The sequence below is a fragment of the Eretmochelys imbricata genome, chromosome 14 (genome assembly GCF_965152235.1).
Source record: "Eretmochelys imbricata isolate rEreImb1 chromosome 14, rEreImb1.hap1, whole genome shotgun sequence".
Classification (NCBI taxonomy): Eukaryota; Metazoa; Chordata; order Testudines; family Cheloniidae; genus Eretmochelys; species Eretmochelys imbricata.
Window position 1 is genome coordinate 2,182,723 of NC_135585.1, and position 17,410 is coordinate 2,200,132.

At 42.8% G+C, this 17,410-nt stretch overlaps 1 protein-coding gene across 5 annotated transcripts in view; it reads left to right on the forward strand.

Annotated features, from left to right (window-relative positions):
• RNF213 (ring finger protein 213) overlaps positions 1 to 17,410 on the forward strand; it is a 99,267-nt gene that overhangs the window by 22,582 nt on the left and 59,275 nt on the right. For 4 of the 5 annotated variants that reach the window (XM_077834330.1, XM_077834333.1, XM_077834331.1 and 1 more), the window contains exons 4-11: positions 2,862 to 3,581; positions 4,665 to 4,846; positions 6,337 to 6,495; positions 8,197 to 8,393; positions 9,159 to 9,448; positions 13,409 to 13,677; positions 14,722 to 14,940; positions 16,282 to 16,480. In XM_077834330.1, the coding sequence (XP_077690456.1) occupies positions 2,862 to 3,581; positions 4,665 to 4,846; positions 6,337 to 6,495; positions 8,197 to 8,393; positions 9,159 to 9,448; positions 13,409 to 13,677; positions 14,722 to 14,940; positions 16,282 to 16,480 (2,235 nt within the window). The remainder of the gene's footprint in view (positions 1 to 2,861; positions 3,582 to 4,664; positions 4,847 to 6,336; positions 6,496 to 8,196; positions 8,394 to 9,158; positions 9,449 to 13,408; positions 13,678 to 14,721; positions 14,941 to 16,281; positions 16,481 to 17,410) is intronic. The other variant, XM_077834334.1, reaches the window with a different exon arrangement.

The following is a 17,410-nucleotide window of genomic DNA, read 5'->3' on the forward strand; positions in this document are numbered from 1 at the left end:
CTTCTGGCTCTATCAATCTGTTTCTTTACTTCCGCAGGTGGGTATTGTAGTTGTAAGAAAGCTTGACAGAGATCTTGTAGGTGTTTGTCTCTGTCTGAGGGGTTGGAGCAAATGCGGTTGTATCGCAGAGCTTGGCTGTAGACGATGGATCGTGTGGTGTGGTCAGGGTGAAAGCTGGAGGCATGCAGGTAGGAATAGCGGTCAGTAGGTTTCCGGTATAGGGTGGTGTTTATGTGACCATTGTTTATTAGCACTGTAGTGTCCAGGAAGTGGATCTCTTGTGTGGACTGGACCAGGCTGAGGTTGATGGTGGGATGGTGGGATCCCACCATCAACCTCAGCCTGGTCCAGTCCACACAAGAGATCCACTTCCTGGACACTACAGTGCTAATAAACAATGGTCACATAAACACCACCCTATACCGGAAACCTACTGACCGCTATTCCTACCTGCATGCCTCCAGCTTTCACCCTGACCACACCACACGATCCATCGTCTACAGCCAAGCTCTGCGATACAACCGCATTTGCTCCAACCCCTCAGACAGAGACAAACACCTACAAGATCTCTGTCAAGCTTTCTTACAACTACAATACCCACCTGCGGAAGTAAAGAAACAGATTGATAGAGCCAGAAGAGTTCCCAGAAGTTACCTACTACAGGACAGGCCTAACAAAGAAAATAACAGAACGCCACTAGGCGTCACCTTCAGCCCCCAACTAAAACCCCTCCAACGCATTATTAAGGATCTACAACCTATCCTAAAGGATGACCCAACACTCTCACAAATCTTGGGAGACAGGCCAGTCCTTGCCTACAGACAGCCCCGCAACCTGAAGCAAATACTCACCAACAACCACATACCACACAACAGAACCACTAACCCAGGAACTTATCCTTGCAACAAAGCCCGTTGCCAATTGTGCCCACATATCTATTCAGGGGACACCATCACAGGGCCTAATAACATCAGCCACACTATCAGAGGCTCGTTCACCTGCACATCCACCAATGTGATTTATGCCATCATGTGCCAGCAATGCCCCTCTGCCATGTACATTGGTCAAACTGGACAGTCTCTACGTAAAAGAATAAATGGACACAAATCAGATGTCAAGAATTATAACATTCATAAACCAGTCGGAGAACACTTCAATCTCTCTGGTCACGCAATCACAGACATGAAGGTTGCTATCTTAAAACAAAAAAACTTCAAATCCAGACTCCAGCGAGAAACTGCTGAATTGGAATTCATTTGCAAATTGGATACTATTAATTTAGGCTTAAATAGAGACTGGGAGTGGCTAAGTCATTATGCAAGGTAGCCTATTTCCTCTTGTTTTTTCCTCCCCCCCCCCCCCCCCCCAGATGTTCTGGTTTAACTTGGATTTAAACTTGGAGAGTGGTCAGTTTGGACGAGCTATTACCAGCAGGAGAGTGAGTCTGTGTGTGTATGGGGGTGGGTTTTTGGAGGGGGGTGAGGGAGTGAGAGAACCTGGATTTGTGCAGGAAATGGCCTAACTTCATTATCATGCACATTGTGTAAAGAGTTGTCACCTTGGATGGGCTATCACCAGCAGGAGAGTGAATTTGTGTGGGGGGGGTGGAGGGTGAGAAAACCTGGATTTGTGCTGGAAATGGCCTAACCTGATGATTACTTTAGATAAGCTATTACCAGCAGGACAGTGGGGTGGGAGGAGGTATTGTTTCATATTCTCTGTGTATATATAAAGTCTGCTGCAGTTTCCACGGTATGTATCTGATGAAGTGAGCTGTAGCTCACGAAAGCTCATGCTCAAATAAATTGGTTAGTCTCTAAGGTGCCACAAGTACTCCTTTTCTTTTTGCGAATACAGACTAACACGGCTGTTACTCTGAAACCACAGATAACACACTCTCACTTTCAGCTAGTACATCCCTTCCATTGCTCCAACGCTCCAAGCACTCACCAGAACCGTTACTGTGTGTTGTGGAACTGACCGTTTTATTTCGTATTCTCAGGTGGGGGGATCGAACAGAATGTGTAAAATTCTTTAGTCTGAGGCCTGTCAGAGTGACACTGCCCCTTCGTGGTAGCAGCCTTTAAACCTGTTCTAAGAATTTTTGTATCCAATTTGGTTTCTTTATCCATAAGAAGAAGGGGGAAAAAAGGCCTTTCCTGCCTACACATGGCTCCCTGCTTACATTGCCTGGACCCTCGATTTCACCTTCCCCGAGGAGTGAAAAGCTCTAGTAAATACAGCCAGCTGTAATAATGGAGCAAGTGAGAAGCTGGCAGGAAGGCTTAGACGGGTCCTTTTCAGAGCATCATCACAGTCTACATATTATACAGAACTTTTCATTCTGCAGGTTTCTCCCAGAGACCTTTACCAACCATAGATACAGGGACTCCCGTCCTCACTCAGGAAATGCAGCAACCTCTGAGCTGGAATATATATAAAACAGCCGTTCTATACCTGCAAGAGTGTAGGACATGAAGTAGGGAAGAGTAAGGTATTCACTTAAAACAGCAGTGCTTAGGTCAAATGCAGTTACCTAGTTCAGAATTTGGTTAGGACTCTCCTAGTTTTAAGTAGTTCACACAAAGCATTTTCCTTCTCTCTGAACTAAGGTAGGATTTTATTTTTTTTTCCTTCCAGTTTCCCTTTGTCTTTAAAATCAGAAAGTGATAGCATAAGGAAGGATGTTTTAGGGGCTGGGGTTGGAGTATGACAGAGACGGACTAGTTATTCTGTCTCTACCTACAAGCGACAAGGGGTTTGAGGACATACCAGCTATGTTAAGGGAAGCAGTGAATACAGGATTTCTCCATTATGAGTAAGCGAGGATGTTTGTGTGTTTTTTTTACTTCCCTACATAGAAAAAGAGAAAGAGGAATAAGAATAAGAAGAATCCTTCTGACTCTGGGCTGCAGGACTCTTTGACCTCTATAAATTCAGCACCTTGTAGTCTGGACTCTTCTTTGAGCTCAGAATTGGCTGGTGCAAAAAATCCAGCACAAGAAAGCCAAATCCAAGATAATGAAGTGGCCAAAGCAGAGGCTGATTCATCTCCCTGTAACAATGAAAGTCAGATTAAAAGTGACCGTTCCTTATGCCCCTTGGGAAATGAGGGTCAAAGTCCAGAGACGATTGTGGAAGACAATCCCAGCAGCAGTGACACCATTCACCAGTCAGTGCAGAATGGTACCAATGATGAGCTTGCTCAGCCTGCAGGCTCCAGAGCCACAGAGGAGAAGATGGAAGATGAAAGTTCCCCAAGTGATGGACAAATGGGCAGAGAAAATAAGGAATCTGCCAAGAAGGAAAATGAGAGCAGCCCTGCTGAAGTTGGCCAGCCTTCAGGAAATAGATCAGATACCCAGACATCAGGGGGAGACACACTGGCTTCCAAAGAAGAGGGAGAGAGTGTGTCCTTAGGGCTCTGCTCCACTATGGAAGCACCTGTGAGGAAGGATTCAAATTCTGATGCAGACCATCAAAGTCAGGAGAAGAAAGTCTCCTTTTCTGAAGCTGAAACAACCCAGAGCAGGAAAGTCGAACAAGAGAGGAAGCAGCAAGCAAGTGCTCCAGTTTCAAAGGTAAACTGCCAAATAACCATGTGATCATGTTGGAATAAGTTTCCTTCTTTTGAACTTCGAAATGGTGACTGCAGTAAAATGAACCCTGTTCATTTCTGCCAACCCAGTTGAACAGCCTGAGGGGGTAGGGAGGAAGCAGGGGGTGCTTTGACGCATCTTGCCAGTCTGTTTGCACAGGCGTATCTTACATCTGTGAACTTCCCTATTCACCTTTGGTTAGTTCCAGGGTGGAAGAGTTGCCCTTAGTACAAGAATAACTATACTACAGCAGTCCAAGTGCCTCTCCATTGCTGGAGGATTTACTAAACCATCTTGGGGTTAAAAGTCTTATCCTCCCCTCTCCAAAGCCCCCCTTGGGTTCAGCTTTATCTCTGAGCAGAACTTTATTCAGTGAAATGAGGTGTAATTTTCGGCATTGCTCTTGTCAGTTTTGTCTCTGTTGTTAACGAAGCGTGTACAGCTGGTAAATGGCTCAGAATACCTGTCAGTTTTTCCCCGTAGAACCTGAAAAACGCACTGTGTTGAACTTTATCTCGTGGTTCAGTCCCCCCGTCTCCCTCCATTCCCCAATCTCACACCAGTGCTCAGAACAATCCACACACTACAGAAATGCAAATACATTGCCTATGTTGCTTCATTATGCCAGCTTTACATCTCCTCTGAATGTGGGGTTCAGTCCCAGAATGGACTGGTTGAATTGCAGATATTTTCTCTTCCTTTATACCCCCTCCTCCAGGAACCTGCAACATGGTGACTTCTGCCAGCCAACATTGGCGTTAGATTCCATGTAAAACCTGATCAGAGCAATCTTGCAGCTCTGGCTGTAAGATTGGTAAGAAGATTCACTCTCATCTCCTCTGGCCCTGGAGAGTGATGAACTGACCGGTCTTTGGAACTTAACCTAGCCCTGGTGCAGAACACTAAACACAGGCCCAACTGAATCAGTTTTGAATTGGGTTGTTTGACATGCAACATCTTACCTTAGATATCTCATGCCACCTTGAACAGATCTGGTTGGTTTCTATTAAAGTCGTGTCTTTGAGGTGCACTGCTTTTGAGTCATTCTGTGCATTTGTGTCACAGAACATGGAAGGGGAAGCCAAAGGAGCCCCAAGAAAGGGGACACCTGAAGAAATGGAAAAGACAAATCAAACAAAGGCAATTGAAGCTCCTAAAAAAGATTATGCATCAGCTGTTACAGGCAATAAGAAGGACAAGAAGCAGCAGAAAAATCAGGAAGCCAATGAAAATAGAATTAAGCCAAGGTAGAGTATGCCCTCTTTTTTTTAAAACTGTTGAAAGTGATGCGGCTCAGCCAGTAGCGGGTACTGGGTAATTGTAGCTGGGTACTCTTCCATTTTAGCGTAGACTAGGCTTAAAATAAAAGCTTCCTAGTGTTTGAATTATTCACAACTTTGCAAGCCAAGTGGTTGATTTTTTGTGTGTGGGGTTTTCTGCTTTTGCAGTTCAGTGGAGTTACGCTGAGGGGAGGGGTTCTCCTATTGGTGTAGGTGATCCTCCTCCGTGAGAGGCGGTAGCTAGGTTGACAGAAGGATTCTTTCATCAAACAAGCACTGTCTACATGGGGACTTAGGTCAGCTTAACTACCTTGCTCAGAGTGATGTAGTTGGGTCTGTCTAATTTTCTGTTGTAGACCAGCCCTTAGATTCAGTGAGGTGGAAAGGTACGAGAAAGGAGGAACTACAGCGGAAGGGTTCTCTCACCAGCAGTGCTGAGATTACAGGGAGGAGGCAGTTGCTAGATGTGCAAGAAGGTAATTAGAGAGAGACAGAATCTGTGACATAGGCGGGCAGTGGGTCCATGAAGAGAGTCGAAAATAAGCAGGGTAGTTTTTCCAAGTGGATTTTTCAATGAAACCAATAGGGACCCCGTGAAGTTGCTTGAGGTGTGATGTTCTGTGATCAGATTTCTTGGTACATGAAAAGGAGTGGGCAGTAGCATTATTCTTCACGTGCAAGAATCTGGGGAGCTGGGACTTGAGGTATCCAAATAGAAGGGATTGCAATTGTCAGGGTGAGAGTGGATGAAGACACTGGTGACTGTTTCCTTACAGGCAGTCAAAGCTGTGGCAAACAGCAACATTGTTGTGGTTTGGTGGTGGACAGATTGCAGAGAGCAGGAGATAAGGGAAAGAGAAATATGTCAGGGTCAAGAATGATGGAGAGCAACGTAGGGATATAGGAGGAATGAGAGTTTTTTGAGGGTGCTGCTTCATCAGAAGTGGTCTTACTGTATTTCATGGGAGCAATATTTTGCCTCCAAAATGTGGGTATATAATCGCTGATGTGTAATCCGAGGTTACGTCTCAGACCGTTTCCCATCAGACAGTGACTGGTTAGGTTACAGGAGTGTGTTCTCTGTGAATACCTGACTATAGAAAATTTCTTATGCCTAATTTTTATCTTTGTATATAATGTTCACTTTGCTAGGAGAATACTATGTATTGGCCTTCATATCTGGCCAGATGTTGAGGAGTTTGCACTGAAACTTATATTAATGCAGCTCATGGATATAAAGTCTGCTGCAGTTTCAACGGTATGCATCCGATGAAGTGAGCTGTAGCTCACGAAAGCTCATGCTCAGATAAATTGGTTAGTCTCTAAGGTGCCACAAGTACTCCTTTTCTTCTAGCTACAAATAAGTAAACAAACAGCTCTTTGCTCTCATGCATTCATTTTTTTTAAATTACCCAAATATTTAAATAGTATTTTAACTTTATTTTCTCTGTCATTAGTCAGGTGAATCTTGGAGAGGGTGTCACAGTGTATTTCCATGCAATATTGTCTAAAGACTTTAAGCTAGATCCTAATCAGCATAAAGTGTTCATCAGGGCACAAGGCATTTCAGGATATTTGAATTGGGAGGATAACATCTGTGAGTTGACCTGCACAAAGTAAGTACTTTTCTGTAAGTTCCAACACTGCTTAATTTTAATTTAGGCCTCTTATTTTAACTACCTGCCTCACAATAACAAGAAAGCAACAGATACAGGTGTGGTATTTTGTCTCTGCCCTGGCTGTTGTTATTTTTCTTACGCAGCCCTGTTTGGACTAGGAACAAAGGTACTTAGCTAATTCGACTTTTAAAATGCGGCACACCTTTAGACTTAGTGTAGAGACCGTTTAACATCTTCACAATCATGTTAGTTGGTGTTAAACTGTGTTTACGCTTGATGGGGATGTTTCAAGTCACATTAGCTGAATCACATTTGCTAACTTGACTTACAAAACACATCGTTTTTCTTAGTCTAGACAGGGCCTGTGATCTGTTATCTGAATAAGGCTTGGCAACATTCATGCAGGATAACATCAGGGCCTTGTCTCTTAAAATGTGGACCTAGGCTAATATTTCATTTAGTACTTTGGAAAGTATGTTGGTTTTTTTTTTTTTCTTTTTTCCTGCTTTGAACCTGCTGTGTGATTGTTTTATTTTCATGGAAGTGGGGCCTTTGAGCATGGTGAGACCAAAGCCATGTATGTATCATTATTATGGAGGCACCTGGTAGTGATTCTATAGTTAAGGTTGCCTTTTAAAATGGCGATTAAAATATGGGGTTTTTCCTAAAAAGTAGGTGGCAAGTCAGTCTGGCATTTCAGTTAGTTAATTAGGTCCTTTGAATTTTCTAGGTAGTTTTTGTTTGGTTACCCATAGAGTTGCCAGCCTTCTGTCACCACCTTTAACCATCCTCCTGCACACAACCCTTTATCAAACTACCCTCTCACAACACAACCACCTAGTCCCCCCCTCCACCCCCCCATCTATGACTGCTAGTGTTATAGAAAAATAATGTAGGGGTGAGATGTGAAAGGGGCAGAGTTAAGGTTGTGGTAATGACAAGGTGTGTGCTTGTGTGTTGAAGAGCTCATGATATATACTGTTAAGTGCTTTATCTTTTCAGTTCTTTGTAAATTTGTATTGTATATGTGTGAGTGTGTGTGTGTGTGTGAGAGAGAGAGAGAGAGAACCCTAACTACTTCACAGTGATGTTTATCCTTTGTTTGTATGACTGCAGCTCCTAGGAGCCCTAGTCGGGGACCAGGACCCCAGTGTGCTAGATGTTGTGCGAACACAGAACAAAAACATAGTCCCTGCCCCAGAGAGCTTGTATGTGTGTGTGGGAGCCACAGCTGAGGAGGGAGAGAAACCAGCACTATAGAATTTAAAAGAAATATGCTGATTATGGGTCAATCAAGAAGTATTTGCTAGGCGAGTGAATATGTTTATATACCTAAAATAAATCATAATAGCCCATTGGATGGTTGAGTGGTATCATAAAACTGCACTGTGCTCTGATGATATTTAGGCCCTCATTTGGGAAAAGGGAGCAAATATGAACTGTCTATTTGTCGCATTTAATTTCTGTTGCTGCGTAGGGTGCTCATTGGCTGAATTCATAGTTGTGCCCTCCTCAGCTGTTTAGTTGGGTATTGGGGCAAAATATCAAACATATAACGAAGAGGGGGATCATTTTAAGTCTTTCCCCTCTTTTTAAAAATTGGCAGTTGGGGAGGATAGCAAGTATTAGAGCAACCAATGTCTGGCTTGCCTATTGTCCGAGCTTGCTGCCACTGTTAAGCTGTTTTGTATTGAACAGGGTCCTGGGAGAGCATGGACTCCTCATTGAGGGTTGTGTGACTATTTCCAAGGACAACATGAATAAACCACTTCCCTACAAATACTGTATTTCACGTGGCAAGAACAGAGAATATGAATTAATTTACAAACCTTGCCCGGAAGGAGTGGTTGTGAATCGCTTTTTACTCATACGATCTAATAATCTAAGCTCGGGAGGTAAGGTGATTTCCACAGTGTGTGACTGTTTAGTCTTCATCATGGGGAGGGATAGCTCAGTTTGAGCATTAGCCTGCTAAACCCAGGGTTGTGAGTTCAGTGCTTGAGGGGGCCATTTAGGGATCTGGGGCAAAAACTGGGGATTGGTCCTAGTTTGAGCAGGGGATTGGACTAGATGACCTCCTGAGGTCGCTTCCAACCCTGAGATTCTATGAATAATTATGCATGTTTAGATACCTCGTATTTGCCAGACGATGCTGATGATAATCAGCCTTATCAGTGACACCCAGGCAAAAAATCCATGTGAGAAAGCTTGGGGTGTTGTGTAGAAATATGAAAGGACAGACTTTGATGAAATCATCAAACATAAATCATTTTATCTTTAATGCCCTCTGATTCACACATTTAACAACACGTATATCTGTATGTATGTCCTATTTATTGAAACGTAATTGCTAGTGAGTGCTGCTGCCTTTGAGGTGCCAACATTCCAATAAAAAGTTGTCACTCCAGATGTGACAGACTTGATTCCTGGAAGAGCTTAGAATCTAAATGGAGAAGTCAAAGAGAGGGTGGGAAGGGAAACACACACATAGAGGGGAAGTGACCTGTGGCCAAGCTGGGAACAGAACTCAGGCCTCCTTCATCCCACTCCATTGTCCCGTGCTGGTCTGCTCCCAGGTATGTGAGGCAGCAGGCAAACTGCTTCTTGTCTTACAAGTTAAATGTGTTTAAAAAAAATATATATTATTTTTTTTAAATTAGATTGGCATCAGTATGATGATATAGTATGCACTAGACCTCCTGATACTTTGGCGAGACGCTTTAAGAGTTGGGCTGGATGGGATGATTGGAAGAAAAACGTTGAGAGAGGGAAGCAGATAGCAGCAGAAATTATGCTAGAGACCATCTTCAGCATCCTCACCACATGGACCAACATCAACATGAAGAACTTTCTCAACCAGTTGCATCAGTTTTACATAGTCACTCAGAAGCCAATGGTGTATGAGGACGAGCCGAAGGAATGGGCATCGCTAGAGTTTGGAGAAAAGCAGGTATTCTAATTACATTTGACAGTGTATTGGGAAAGAGGTTGAAATTCAGTTATTAAATATGCAATTTGAACTTTTCTGTTGAGATCCTTAGTCTGTTTTGCCTCCTCTGATGGAAGTAATGGATAATTTTCTGTTGTGTGATGAGGTGAGTTGTCTCCCTGAACTTTTGGCCTTAGTTGCAGTATGAGGTTTAGTGCACCAATACTTGCTCACCAAGTGGAGCCAGAGCATGGGGTGTGGTACTTGCTGGGATGGCTGTAACAATGTTGATATTTAAATTATTATCACTGTGCACCTGAGTTAACACCCCACTGAGATAAGCCATACGGCTCCTATCTCAGAGCTGTTGTTCCAGGCTCTTTGTAGACTTGGACATCTCTGTGTCGATTACACTTCACTCACGTTTGTGCGGTCATCTTTGCAATTGAAACAGCTAGATTTTTTTTTTTTTAATTAAATTTTGAGATCCTGAGCACAAGATATTGGCTTCAGAGAGGTGCCAGGATTGCATATAGACATGTTCTGGCTGTTTCCTGAGTAAAAATATTGGTAAACAATTTTTTAAAAGTCTTTGCTACCATATCTTTCTTCGGCACAGTAGATTTTCACTGTGCTTATTTCTAGTCCAAGCCTGACCCACTCTGGGTTATGAGGATATTGTATCCTGAATTCTCACATCGGACTGAGCTAGATTAGTCTGGATTCCTTCTGGACTCCATAATCTGCCACCAGGAGTCTTCACAGAATACTTCACCATCTCTTTAGGGTTTAGAGCTCTCCCTCCACAGATCTTCCAGACAAGGAAGGTGGATGAGGTGGGAGTCCAGGCTCTAACCAAGTATCTGAACTTACTTTTTCTGGTGAGTTAGGAAAGTGATGGTTTTAAAATGACTTTTTTCTTCCACCATTCACCTGTCTTTGGGATCCCTTCCCCATCTGAGGCCTAATCCAAAAGCCACTTGAGTAAATGGAAAGAATCATTTATTTGAATGGACTTTGGGTCAAGTCTGTATTCCCTTTTTATTCTTTCCCCCTAATAAAAGGGCTAGATGTGGGTGGCTTTCTTTAGAGCTTAGCAATGCTCTTCCATTTTGTGTCAGAGAGAGGGTTGGTAGATAACAATTCCTCTCACTGAACATGCTGCCTAAGCTTCATTTTTAAAAAATCAAATATGTACACTTATCCTAAAGGCAGACCAAGGCTTGAAGGGTTTATCCATGCCCAGTGAAGCAATATTTCAAGTCAGACTTGAGGGCCTGGTATTAAATGAGGATATTGATATAACAGGCATCACGGAAACTTGGTGGAATGATGACAATCAATGGGACACAGTTTACCAGGATGCAAAGTATATAGGAATAATCGAGCAGGTTGGTCTGGTGGGGGTGTTACACTATATGTGAAAGAGAGCGCAGAGTCAAATATAGTAAAAATCTTAAATGAATCAAACTGTTCTATAGATTCTCTATGGATAGAAATTCCAGGGTTGAATAGTAAGAGTAGAGCTACAGGAATATACGAGCGACCACTTGACCAGGATGGAGACAATGATTGTGAAATGTTCAGGGAGATTAGAGGGGCTACAGAAACAGAAAACCCAATAATAATGGGTTTATTATAATATCGCCATATTGACTGGGACTATGTCCCTTCTGGAAGGGATGCAGAGATAAAATTTCTAGACACCATTAATGACTGCTTCTTAGAGCAGCTAGTTATGGAACCCTCAAGGGGAGAGGCAATTCTTGATTTAGTCCTAAGTGGTGCACAGTGTCTGGTCCAAGATCTGACTATAACTGAACCACTTGTAATAGCGAGCACAATGTAATTAAATTTAACATCCTTGTAGGGGGGGAAATACCAAAGAAACCCACCACAGTAGCATTTAACTTCAGAAAGGGGAACTACACAAAAAGGAGGAAGCTAGTTAAATGGAAATGAAAAAGAATAGTCACAAGAGTGAGATGCCTGCAGGCTGGATGGAAACTTTTTAAAAATACCATAATAGAGGCTCAAACTATATGCCTACTCCAAATGAAAAAAACTGTAAGAGGACCAAAAAAATGCCACCATGGCTAAGCAACAAAGTGAAAGAGGTGCTTAGAGACAAAAAGGCATCCTTTAAAAATTAGAAGTCAAATTTTACTGCAGAAAATAGAAAGGAGTATAAACTCGGGCAAGTCAAGTGTAAAAATATAATTAAGCCGGCCAAAAAAGAATTTGAAGAGCACTAGCAAAAGATACTAAGGCCTGATCTATACTACACAGTTAGCTTGACATAAGGCAGCTTACATCAACCTGATTATGTCAGTGTGCACACTACAGCCTTGTCTTGCTGATGTAAGTGCCCTACTACACCAATGTAACTCCACCTCCATGAGAGGCGTAGGGCTTATGTTGGTGTAGTTTGTGTTGACAAGACAGCCAACAGCTGATCTGTCTATTTCACAGCTTCATGTCAGAGCCCAGCTGCCCCCAGCTCCCCACTTCCAGCCAAGCTGCTGCCCAGAAGCTCCCCACTCAGGGAGCCGAGAAGCCCAGGCAGCCGCTCCCGGTTGGGAGCGGGTAGGTGAGAGTTGGGGGGTGGAGACAGCTGGGCTCCCAGTGAGCAGCTGCGCAGAGGGCTCTCAGCACCCTAGACTGCCCACCTTCAGTTGGTGAGGATGCGCACAACCGTCCGAAGGAGGGTAGTGTGGACATCAGCCACCACAGTAATTACTGTGGTGGCTGTAAACTAACCTAACATAGGTTGACTTAGGGCTGTAGTGTAGACCTGCCCTAATGCAAACAGCAAAGTGTGTGTGTTTTTTTTTTAAGTACATCAGAAGCAGGTGATCCAGTGGTTTTAGTGTATTTGGACCTTCAAGAAGGCTTTGACAAGGTCCCACACCAAAGGCATTTAAGCAAAATAAACAGTCATGGGATAAGAAGAAAGGTCCTCTCACTGATAGTAATTGGTTAAAAATACTAAACACAGGGTAGGAATAAGAACGGCCACACTGGGTCAGACCAAAGCTCCATCTAGCCCAGTGTCCTGTTGGCCAACAGTGGCCAGTGCCAGGTGCCCCAGAGGGAATGAACAGAACAGGGAATCGTCAAGTGAACTATCCCCTGTCGCCCATTCCCAGCTTCTGGCAAACAGAGGCAAAGGACACCATCCCTGCCTATCCTGGCTAATAGCCATTGATGGACCTATCATCTATGGACCTATCATCTAGTTCTTTTTTGAACCCTGTTATAGTCTTGGCCTTCACAACATCCTCTGACAAGGAGTTCCACAGGTTGATTGTGTGTTGTGTGAAAAAAATACTTCCTTTTGTTTGTTTTAAACCTGCTGCTGTATAACTGGGTTCAAAAAAGAATTTGATAAGTTCGTGGAGCATAAGTACATTAACGACTATTAGCGAAGATGGTTAGGGAAGCAGCCCTATGTCTGGGTGTTCCTAAACTTCTGACTGCCAGAACTGGGACTGGAAAACAGGGGATGGATCACTCAATAATTGCCCTGTTCTGTTCGTTCCTTCAGAAGCATCTGGCGCTGGATACTGTTGAAAGAGAGGATACGGGGCTAGAGGGACCATTGATCTGACCTAGTATGGCCATTCTTCTGCTCTTGGACATAGAAACTTTGAAGTGGTGCCTTTAGGAGCAACAGACTCTGGAAGGTTCAGTTCTGGTGGTGTGGAAGATGGCTTTATCTAACCCATGTCACTTCGTCATCAATCTACAATGGTCAGGCATGAAAATCCAAACACGCCTTTCTAGCGTCATAAGCAGCAATAAACAAACCTTTGCCCTGCAATAAGACAATCATCATTGATACCATTGGATACCGTTCTGATAGCTATCTGAGGAATAGTGGGAAAGAGATAGTGATGACCCCTTTTTAGGGGGAAAAAAAAAAAGCTGATCAATGCAGTTGGATTATGTGCCTTTTTAACCCCTTCCCCTTTGTTTTAGGTGAAGGAGTTACTGGTGGACTACTTGAGAAAAGTAGCTCAGCCATTTCTTGATCGGAACAGTGCTAATGCTCCGCCCAAGGATGTGACAGTGAAGAGCCGGTTGGGGCTAGGGCTGATCAGTGTTGTATTGGGTGAACACTATGGACTTCCAACAAACAAAGAGGACCTGAGTCGAGTATGCAGCCTTCTGTGTTTGGAGCAGAAGCCACAAGAAATCCTACTCCAGGAAATGAATCATAACAAGGCAGTGTTTTCAGTGGTTTCTTAGTAGGTATTTTATTAGTTTTGGGGTGTGTAAGGTGAGGGTGTAGCATTTAGTGGATGTGTGGAATGACTAAACTTATGAAAATACTTTTAAGCAGAGGCAGCCTTTAACTATGTATATTCGTCTTGCACTTTTCTTATCTGGATTGGATGGAACTGAAGTGTGTATCAGTCAGCAAGGTATGCAGAACAGTCATGCTGTGGTATTTTTAATAAAAACAGAAACTAGCTTGCTAATTCCCTCAGAGTTTTTTTAAATCCTCTCATTCATTCGGCATGGGGCTTTTTTGTGTGTGGAAGATGTTTTGGGGGCATGAGGAAGTTGGAGAGGGAGGATCTGAGATAGAGTGGCTATATGCATTGATAACCACAATGGCATGCCCAACTCCCAAATCCACCCAGAGTTTGGTTGCAGGCTGGAGGAAATTTGGCACAGACTAAAATCATTTTACAGATGGCCTGAAGATGGTATGGAAGTTTGTTTATTTACCATCTGATTACATTCTCGGGTGCTGTATTCTCCCTCTTCCCATTTCTCAGCATTTGTTGTCTGTGAAAGTCCTTTGATGATTAGTTGAAAGACTCATTTATTTCTTCTTAACTGCCTTCTGCAGAATGGTATACTCAACTCAACTCAACTCAAATGTCTTCAGACATTTCCATCTAAGGAGCACGCTTTCCCAGTGCCTTCAAGCTGGCACTTACTGTATGAGATGTTTCAAATAGTTATAGTGATCACAGATGTGTGTAGTAAAACCTTGCCTCTGTTTTTCAGTTGTAATATTGGGACAGGAGGCGTCAGTTTCCACAACTATAGTCCTATCAGCAGATTTTGTGAAGTGAGAGACAAGGTTACAGCTGCTTTCTAGTCCTTCACTTGTACGCCCCTTCTGAGGAGGTGGTTGCAAGCTGCTGTAATAAAATGTCATTTGTAAATATGTACTTGCTCAGGCAGCACCCCTGAGATTTTTACTTTTGTGCCCAAAACTGTGTCACAAACATATTTACTAGCCATTCCTAACATGGATGATCTCTTATCCATTCTAGCATGAAACAGTACTTGAGCCGCTTGTGCCAGAGATGCATCGATGAGCAAGTTGACCAGTGGGTGTGTATCCTTCCTGTTCTGCACTTTTTCACTCCTTCCTTTGACTTTGATGAAGGCATGATGGTGGATAGTCACCTTAAATCTGAAGAGATCTGGGCAGGACTGGAAGGTCTTCTATTCTTTGAGTTCAGGAAGAAACAGGAGGAGTCTTATAAAAAGTGAGTTTTCCAGAGTTACTTAGTTTTTGAAGTGCTTTATAACTGATGATGTCCCCATTGCTTAAAACTCTTGGCTGCTTAGCTTAGTTAGCTAAACAATATACTACATCACCATCGGTGGTTTGGGGTATATGAATACATCTTTTATTCTTATTAATGTTTTAGGCTGAAAGTCCACGAGTTCACCTTACCTTATGGGGAATATAGAAGAAGGCAGAGTATCTGCATTGCGTGCATGCGTTGAACTGAATGCTGTAAGCTTGGTGACTGTGATATGTAATTGTGCATGTGTGGAGAAATCCCGATTTTTTCCTAGGTTCTTCTGTCAAGGTTGCTTTAAATCTCATGTGAACGAAACATAACCCATTAGATAGATGTCTTAATTTCTCAGAGGATTTTTTTCTTAGTGCTTAACTCAAGCATCACAAATGTACATTCTTAACAATTTCAGATATGTTTTGATGAGTTCTAATTAAATAAAGAGGCTTAAAAGAAAGAAAACAGTGCATGAGTCATTATGACATGTGTAAGATGTTGAATGTAGCTGCAGTGCATGCTGGAATTATGTGTTTTCTGGGGTTTTTTTAGTGCTGTGAGCAAAAGCATGGTGTCTTACAGTGCATAGTAGTGTAAAGAGGCTGCTGCTGATGTGAAATCTCCAAGGAAGGGCAGGAGGAGCTGCACTCCATGCTGTCAAGGGGATGAACATGGCACTATCCCTGTTAAATTGGGTGCTATAGTGGTCAATCCATGCTCTGAGCAGACTTTCCCTGCTCGTGTGAAAAGTTAAATGCTGTTTAAAATGTCTTTCATGTAAACCACTAGTAGCCAGATTCTGTCTCCCCCTCCCTCCTTTGGGCCCTTTATATTGCTCTAGTGCAATAAAGGAGTGAGAAGGGCCCCCAAGGGAATTCCTTGGTGCGGGAGCAATATGGGACTGATATATGCAGCCCAGGGCTGCAGTCCTTTTTCAGCTCCCAGCATAGGGGTGTTCCAAGAGTGGGAGCAGGGAATGGCTGGAGCGTTCTGTGCTCCAGCAGTTCTGGGCTGTGGAGCAGCCCATAAGCATTCAATAAGGCTGCCATAAGTTAGAGCAGTTTCCCAGGGTCCCAGCGCAGAATCTGGCCCAAATATAAAAGCACCTATTTTTGGAGAGAGAGAGTGTGTGTGTATGTTTATGAATAGTATGTCCTTTTAATTCTCCCTGACATCAGGTTTGAATACAGATGGCACCAGAGTCCAAAGGAGATGTCTCTTTTTGTTAGTTTTTCCGTGTTCTGTCCCAGTCTTCTGTATAATTCACAGCCCTCCTCCCCCATTTTTCTTTTTCTTTCTGTTCAGCAGGGCCCTACTGCAGCTGATGAAAGGAAAGAAGCACTTGATAGAAGTAGACAGAACACTGGTCAGGTCGTGGATCAGCTTGCTGCCTCTGCAGGACTTGGCAGAATTTTTGACTGATTTATCTGTTGAGCTGTTGGACTGTCTTCTAGGAATTTATCACAGGTTGCAGAACACCAAGATTACATTGCGCAGTTCGGAGGTTTGTCTTCTGACTATTTTAACCAAGTAATGGTAAAATCAATTGTATCAGTGAGAGTTGGGTGCCTAACCTGTTTAGGAGCTTTTGAAAATCTCACTAGGCAGCTATTTTCAACTTTTGGCATCTAAATATCTTTGAAAATCTGCCCCAACTGCTTTATTGGGAGTCATTTCTGGCTTATATGGACTGGGACATAAAAGGGTTGGAGAAGATTATTTTCTTAAAGTATTGAATTTCCCCTCCAGGCCTTATGATTTGAATTGGGTACTGAGAATCTAGCTAGTGTGTGGAACAAATCAATTTTTGATATAGTATTCTGCATCTGTCTGAAAAATGTTGACCTGTAGTTCAAATGGATATATGTTGCTCACTGTAAGATTGGTAATTTTTGCATTTGACATGCCACCTTTTGGTGTGTGGTTTTTATTTATTTTTTTATTTTTATTCCATGTCAGTACTGATTACAGTAGATCTGTATTCATATAAAACAGGACAGTGGATAAACTAGTGTAGAAAACTTACATTTACAGATGTAAATGATGCAGTGTTTATGCAAATCTATTTAGCCTTGGCAGAAATCATAATAAGCTGGACCTTCTCTGGAGTTGCAAAATGACTGAGAATATGGCTGCAATTTGTGAATATTAATTTGCAGGATTTTTTAAAATGATTGTTGCAGAAACCAGTGAAGTTAGGGATAGTACCTATGTACAACTTTTCATTTCGTAGTTCTCAGAATGCTTTGCAGGTGGGGAAACTGAGGCATGGAGAGGGGGGAAATGATAAAAGTTTCTAAAAACCTGACTTTTGAGGAAAATTTTAAAAACTGAGCATGTTTTGCCTTGAGAAAAGAAGACTGAGGAACAACTTGATGATAGTCTTCCAATATGTCAAGGGCAGTTATAAAGAGGACAGTGCTCAATTATTCTC